Source organism: Poecilia formosa, unplaced genomic scaffold (genome assembly GCF_000485575.1).
Source record: "Poecilia formosa unplaced genomic scaffold, Poecilia_formosa-5.1.2 Scaffold2459, whole genome shotgun sequence".
NCBI lineage: Eukaryota > Metazoa > Chordata > Actinopteri > Cyprinodontiformes > Poeciliidae > Poecilia > Poecilia formosa.
In genome coordinates this window covers 1-7,672 of record NW_006802398.1, presented here as the reverse complement: position 1 = coordinate 7,672, position 7,672 = coordinate 1, and the positions used below count along the sequence as shown (strand labels likewise).

General features: G+C 36.5%; 1 protein-coding gene across 1 annotated transcript; it reads right to left on the bottom strand.

Annotated features, from left to right (window-relative positions):
* Nucleotides 1-6,151: 6,151 nt before the first annotated feature.
* Nucleotides 6,152-7,351, bottom strand: LOC107835428 (sialic acid-binding Ig-like lectin 14). Its single transcript, XM_016667805.1, has 4 exons — nucleotides 7,266-7,351; nucleotides 7,121-7,178; nucleotides 6,660-7,031; nucleotides 6,152-6,547 (listed from the first exon to the last, which is right to left on the bottom strand). The coding sequence occupies exons 2-4, from the start codon at nucleotides 7,161-7,163 to the stop codon at nucleotides 6,261-6,263; spliced, it is 702 nt and encodes a 233-aa protein (XP_016523291.1). The 5' UTR covers nucleotides 7,164-7,178; nucleotides 7,266-7,351; the 3' UTR covers nucleotides 6,152-6,260.
* Between the last annotated feature and the right edge of the window lie 321 nt (nucleotides 7,352-7,672).

Sequence of the window (7,672 nt, the reverse complement as noted above, 5' to 3'; positions counted from 1 at the left end):
TTCCTGAAAGTCAGCACAGTGTACCCAGCATCAGGTGTGGAGCAATTAAATATAGTAATGCTTGACCTGAGATCAAATCTTTGGAATTTTAATATATTTCATCAGTCCTATATGTTAAAATGCAAAAAGAAATATATGTTTTTACTACTTATCCTTAACCCTCCTATTGTCCTCGGGTCAGCTTGACCCGAGGACAATAGGAGGGTTAAACGTGTTAAGGCTTTAGCTCATAATAGTTTTGGTGACAAAAAAGTAGTCATATATTAAGAAAAATATATGGTTTCTGAACTTATTTCCACTTTTGTCATAATCATACCAATTACTTCATACACAGGCCCACTCAGTTGCCCATGGACACGTCAATATATGACAGTAGGGAACTGAAATTGAACCCACAGCTTTCAATTTTGCAAGGAAACTACCGCACAGACAGCCACACCACTATTGTGGTTTCTTTGTTTGAAAATTCACTCTTCTGCCACTTTATCATTTACACATTCCTTGTTATTGGTTGGACCCAACAAGGTGTTTGTAACATCAGAGTTTTTGGTCTATTTCCACACTGGTCTCTTTTTTTGCTGTAGCCCATTTCTTAGAAGATTCAATGAGTTTTGCTTTTTAAAACCTTTTAAAAGAGAAGTGAAAATATAGAGAACGCAATATAAACATAAGTCACGGAAGCCACACTGAGGTCAAAAAAAGCTGAAGAGGTGGTGTGACAAAGTTGCATTTTGCTGCATGATTGTTTTAAGAATTCACTGTTTTGTAGATAATTTTACAAATTAATGTATGTCAATGTGTTGCCAGTTCTTCCTAAACAAGAACTAGTTCAAATTCATTCTGCCAGGTTAAAATTAATGAATTAATGTTCACCATCTAAACATTGTGAGCTAAGAAAGCCAACATGAACCAACTTTCATTGATTTATTGTAATTTTGTTTCATGATGCTATAATTAATTACTATATTATCATGGCATATTTCTAAAATCCTGTTTGCCTCTACATCTGTAAGCCGAACCACCCTATGAGGACAACAATTTCTGTGGATATACCTTTTTCATGATATTCTCATACCAGATGCCATCACAAACGGTATAGTTAATATGGGAAGGGTGTTTATATATTCATGCAGATGCACCATTGAATGTGAATGTTGAGTACAAAGTCGACGTAAAGGTGGGAGAAACTGTGGCTCTCACTTGCTCCAGTGAGGCTCACCCTCCTGTCAGTCACTACGAGTGGCACAATGAAACTGGAGCAAAGATCTCTCAGGGAAACCTCTACATAGTGTCAAATGTTTCTCGAACAAAAGGAGCAATGTATTGTGCTATCAACAATGAGGGAAAAACATGTTTCACGGCCTGTCCAGCTCAATGTTTTATGAGTAAAAAATGACATATAATGTCAGATAAGGCGTTTTAGGAAGTGAAGGTGAACCAAAAAAATGAACATTGGCATGGCATCTTGCAGTTTTACTGATTTTTTTTTTTTTTCAGACACGAGTAGACAAAACAAGGGTGTCGCCAGGTGAGACACACACACAATCCAGCAACAGACAAGGACATGGCTTTAACTTAAATACTACAGGAAACAGGTGAGGTGAATAATTGATCAGGAGGCACAGGTGGAAAAACATGTGCTAAATCAACAGAGGAGACAGAGCTGGAGAACCAATGACCTAGATCCATAGAGACAAGAAATAAAACTTGACATAGGACAGAAAACTAAACCTATGAAACAAAGAAACCCACAACACATCCCGAAACACTGACATAGTGACACATACAATTTATCTGTGTATTCTATCTGTAAACATTTTAACGTTTACATTAAAATTAATATTTTAATGTAAATATGTTAAATATTTAGAGAATTTTTAAAGGCAGTCTTTGACCTAATTTTTTTCATGCACTTGAAAGAATGTGTCTACAGCAGGGGCTTCCAAAGTCGGTCCTCGTGGGCCGGCATCCTGCATGTTTTAGTTCTCTCCCTGGTTCAGCACACCTGCATCAAATGATGGCTCGTTAGAAGGCCTAAGGAGAACATTGACTTGCTGAAGAGGTTGTTGCTACCACTAGGGAGAGAAGTAAAACATGCAGGATGCCGGCCCACGAGGACCGACTTTGGAAACCCCTGGTCTACAGATTAAGTGCATTGTTATGTAGATAACATGATACATCAATGTATGACCTGAAGCTGATCCTTAGCATGAAGACAACAAATCATGCCGTTTTCTAGAACTAAACCTAAATCTTGATGATACTGGTATTTCTGATCAGTGGACGGCCTTCTTGATAAAATATCATCCTCTAAATATTTGGGTATTGATTGGAAGATAGTCTGCCTGTTGATGATTCAGAGGAAATGTCGAAGGGTTTTAATTTGGCTGCTATTTTTGAAATAGGACCTGTCCTAGATTATCCTTCAGGAAAAGCCTGTAGAGCCTAAATAGATTTAGTCTCTACAGGCCTAAATCCATCTTGGAATGTTCTTGTTCATGGTTTTTATATGCACAATGCTTCCTCCTCAGGTAGTTCTAGATTTTATTTATGATTCTTTGCATTTTATGACAAATTTATTTCATATTATGAATCCCTGTGTAGTTTATTATCTTTTTTCAGACCGAAATTAACCTTAAGGAGACAATAGCTCTAACAGGATTCTATGCACAAAGCCATGCATAGTAGACTCCTCTTAGAAAATTATACTTTTAAAGTTATACCTTTATTCGGCCAGCAGGGGGAAACCTAGAGACACTTAAATGACACAAAGAAGTCAGGACCCCCCAGAGAAGGTCTCAAAACATCCTCATCACTCAACTAAGCAAACTTTTCATCTTATTTATAATTGTTTTCAAAACATATGATTTGTATTCCCAGGAACAAGACTTGTGATGATCCACATTCTTCTAATATTTATATGAATGAAGATGTGAATGGAAATGCTGGGGTATTCATTCATCTCTACTTTTACAAATTCTTGAGTAAATGCAATAATTTTACGTTGTATTTGTTTTTCAGACTGACTGGGATGATCAAATATATGCCAATGTCTAATAAATAGAGGAAAAGCTGCAGTTTGTCTACCTGGTCTGTAATTAATGGTTTAATTATATTTAAAGTAAGTTTGTTCTGTGTAAGCATTTTGATGTGTGCCGCAGATGTTCTGTGCAGATTCCACTTGCAAATGCAATCTACACCAACAGTGTTAACCAGGTTAAAAAGGAAATTAATTCTAAATATATTTAAGTCATTTCCTTAAAGAAAGGAAATTAATTCTAAATATATTTAAGTCATTTCCTTAAAGAAAGGAAATGAATTCTAAAAATATTTGGGTTACATTTAACTCTCAAACATTAGAGTGCCTCATAAGGCACTTTTGCTTGCAGCTATAATTTTTCCAAATAAAGTCTTGTAAAAATGTACCACTTATTTGGTTACAACATGTTGTGCAAGTGTTGTCTTTAGAATTTCCTCTTTTGCTTGAAAATTGTGATATTTAACATGTTTAAAAGTAAAACTATTCTGACAAGAGACAGACTTTAAAGGGATCAAATGATGTTCCTATAGTTGTTGACCTGCAAGCTTTGTAAGTGCAGATGTGAAAATAAGTCAGATTATGACTGTTAATTAATAAACGAAGAAAACGTGGTGGTTGTTGGGCGTGTACTCTTGGTCTAGTGTGGAAAAACCCACATCTAAGTGCATGTATGTCTGTTCAGAATTAACTCTCAGAAAGGGAAGTTGCTGCGAACCTCAGTGAAATTTTTCAAAACATCGACATTACTCAAAAGAAAACTGAAAAGTTTCAACCTCGTTTTTGCTTTTGGCATTGCTGTCCATAGCTGACACAAACAGCGTATTTTATTTTAAATTCTTCATTAATGGAAAATGTTTGACTCATAAAACAAGAACTAATGTGAAGCAGATAACAGCCACTTGGGAGAAATATTTTCCAGGGAAGATTGTTGTCAAATCAAGATGAGAGACCTCTTCATGTTCATCATTTTGCAGAGGCTCAGGCGTCTTTATTCAGTTATTCTCTTACAAGCAGCATATAACTTATTGCTGGAGGAACTTTTAATATAGACGCCACTCTATGCCAGTGTTAACCAAACAACTCCAGTGCTGTAAATTGAAAACATGCATGTTTAAAAATATTCATAATCATATTCATACCTTGCCCAAATGTGGCCTACCTTTTTTAAAATTATAATTAATTTCCAGTTTTCACTGGGAAGGTAAGAAGTAGCAGTGATGGTTTGATACAAACATTTACTTCTTACCCGGGCCTCTGCTCACTTGTGTCACCAGTAGCTCCTGTGTGGTGGGAGCTGGCACACCGGACAGCATTTGGTCTCATGGCTGTAAGTCGAAGGAGTCAACATGAACCTCCTTTTGCTCTTCCCAGGAACCACGCTAACATGTCCTAAATTAGAAAATGAAGATAGCAGTTTGAACTTTTAAAAATTTTAAATGTACAGTGGTTGCATTTTCTTTCCCCCCCACAATGTTTCACTGTTGGCGAACATTGTTTGATTATCATAATACACGCCCAATGCATTGCTGACCATTCAGACAGAATGTCAAAAAGCATTCATTGCCCAGCATAGTACCAGAAAACTATAATGATTTTCGCTAAATTGTTTTTGCCATTTCATATTACAGAAGTGACCACAGCTACATTGCTATAGTATTTTCAGTATTTACTCACGGAAATTAATCTGCAACCAAACATTTTCTGTAGAGAAGATGTAGTCCACATTTTTCAGTGGTTCAGTATTATGAAACGGAAACAATTTACTACGAAATCAGTAGTCCATTATGTGAAACACAATACTTTATGATACCCGAGATTACAAACAGCTGATGCAAGTGCAAATTTTCGTAATAATCCGTTAACTGCGGAGCCCATAAGAAAAATAATTTCAACAAATCTAAATGCATTTAATTCTTATCCAAAAATACTTTGGGTCAAATAATAGTAGTCATAGAGACAATATTTATACCGAGGTTGTGTTAGCAGGTATTATTAAAATGATCTGCTAACTCATCTTAGCAGAATACAACTTTTTTTTACAGCGCTGCATCAAGCTACAGAGTAATATTAGTAATATTAGTTTTGCGCTATCACCAGTGATATTGTAACCTTATCTCAGCTGTGTTTTTTTTTTTTTTTTTTTTTTTTTGTATTAAAAATAAAGCAAATCAAAAGGAGATACTTCGTTGTCAGACAGAGATCTGGCTAACTCCAGATCGGTTTTGAATCCTTTACGAGCATTACTCCCTCCACCATTAAGCGTTGCTCTGATATTTAGCCTCGTTTTATTTCGGGCTTGGTCTAATTCTCTCTGTTAGCTTACCTTTCGTTTTGATTTTTGGACCAGGTACTACTCCATAACTTAGGGGTTTCCCTGTAAAATGGGTTTGTTTCTCCGCCATTAGCACAAAAACAGCGCACCGCTAGCTTCTGGTAGAACGACTGGTGCGCGTGTGAGCTGCACGTACACGCGTAAGCAAAGACACGCCTCCTGACTCTGATTGGCTGGTTTTGCTTCGGGAGCGGAATATGTTTATAAATGGGGGCACAGATTATCTCTCTCATTATCAACTTTCATAGTATTAGTATAGTGAATTTTTTTTAAAAGGTTTTGTTGGGTCTAATGGCCTTTATTTGTAAGTAGTTCGACAGGAAAGAGGGCAATCAGAGAGGAGAACACATGGGGCAAATGTCACCAGGCCAGGAATCGAACCTGCGGCCACCGTCGTGAGGACTAGGGCTTCAATACGTGGGTCATGCTTTGAACCTGCGCCACCACAGCACCCCAATATAGTGGATTTTTAACAAATATGAACATACAAAAGTTACATATTGCACATTTAAAACAAAAGAATAGGACAAATTGAGGACATTGGAGTATGATGTAAATTTAATAGTAAGTGTATGATTTTACAGTTGATAAAGGGTAAAAGAAAGAAAAACAGCTAAACAAGATAAATCCATAAATTCTATTAGAAAATCATCAAAGGTAAAGAATCTTAACTTTTGTGCCTCTAACACATTATTAAAAGATTTATGAAAAAATCAACTCAAATGGTGATATGAATCAAAGCATGCAACAAGAATTTCTTCTCTCTCTCTAAATGTCGATTTTTTTTAAGCTTTACTAAATGAAAGCGTTTTCTGAAAAATCACTTTGTCATTATGGCAGATAGCTCTGAAAATATTGCTTTAATTTAGTATTCCATATTTAGTTTAACTAGGTACTCTTCTTGACCAGAAGCACAGAGCCCTCTGTAGTCTTCTTGTCATTGAAATTCACCGTGCATTTTAAAGGCTTGTTGAAGTCGGCTTCTTCAGGGGTGAAGGTGAGGGTCGACTTTGTTGACCACAACCCTTCTTTCAGCTTTTTTGTTCTCGTTTTGGTCTTCCCGGGGTGACTCCAGGAGAATTTGGGAGGAGATGATGGACAGGCATGTGTAACTTTGCAGGTTGCAGTCACTTCATTACGGACGTCTATAGTCATCACTGGAGGCTCAGGAACTCCTGTACAATCAACAATTTTCACAAAATTACTTGTTAAATAGTTATTTAAACATGTTTTACTATCTTAAAGTAAATGGTTTGGGATTTTTGAAAAGGTCTCTAATATACTCACGGAAGACATCAAGGGTCACTGGATCTTTTGAAAAGATGAACTTTGAATGTCTTGGAATTTCAATAGTCAAGTGAAACGGACCAGTGTCGGTTTCTCTGACGTCATCCAGCTGCCAGGTGCAGTCGTTACTTTCAATGGTTCCTGTAATTCTGGATCGCCCTTTGAACTCCTGCTTTAGTTTGAATTTGGGGTTATTTGATGCAACAGTCTCGTCACCTCTTGTCCAATATCCCCGCCACTTTTTCCACAGGTTACCTTTCGTGGGGTAATCGTACTCACAGGGAATGACCACACATGAGCTTTCAAGAACAGGGATTTTTGATGGTACAGATATGAGCCAGCTCTTGCCTGAGCCTATAGATTCAGCCATCTCTGCAATAAAGCACAAAATACTTTTTCAGCAAGTAGACAGTGATGAAATGACGATATTTCATGAATTGTCATTTTCATGCTAAACTTACCACAAACCATCAGAATTGAGAGCCACAATTTCAAATCCATCATCAGCTGAGTAGAAGTCTAAGAAAAACAAACATAAAGATTAAGATAAAGATAGAAAAGTCTTTAGTGAATTCTTCTTAATCTTCAAAGTAATGATCCACTCACTTTTAATTTTCTTTAACATATGACTGAAATTAAATCTTGTAAGATTTGAACGTTTTGAAGCCTAAGATTATGTCTCTGTCCTGTTGTGTTGTGAGAGAGAGTCTTGTGCTTATAAAGCAAAAGCTTAGACCTTGAAGCCAGAAATTGTTACAGTTTGCAATCAAACTTTCCCAACGTCATAAGCGGATTATAATGTAGCTATTTTGTACTTTTCCATGAACAAATTTTATATGGAGGAAAAAAATAAATGTAGCACAAGTACTAAATAAAATCTGTAACAATGTGGTCTATGAATTAGAAGGTTATTGTGTAAAATCAGTTCAGGTATCATTATGAATCACTTCCTGAAAGTCAGCAGAGTTTACCCAGCATCAGGTGTGGAGCAATTATAGTAACGCTTGACATCA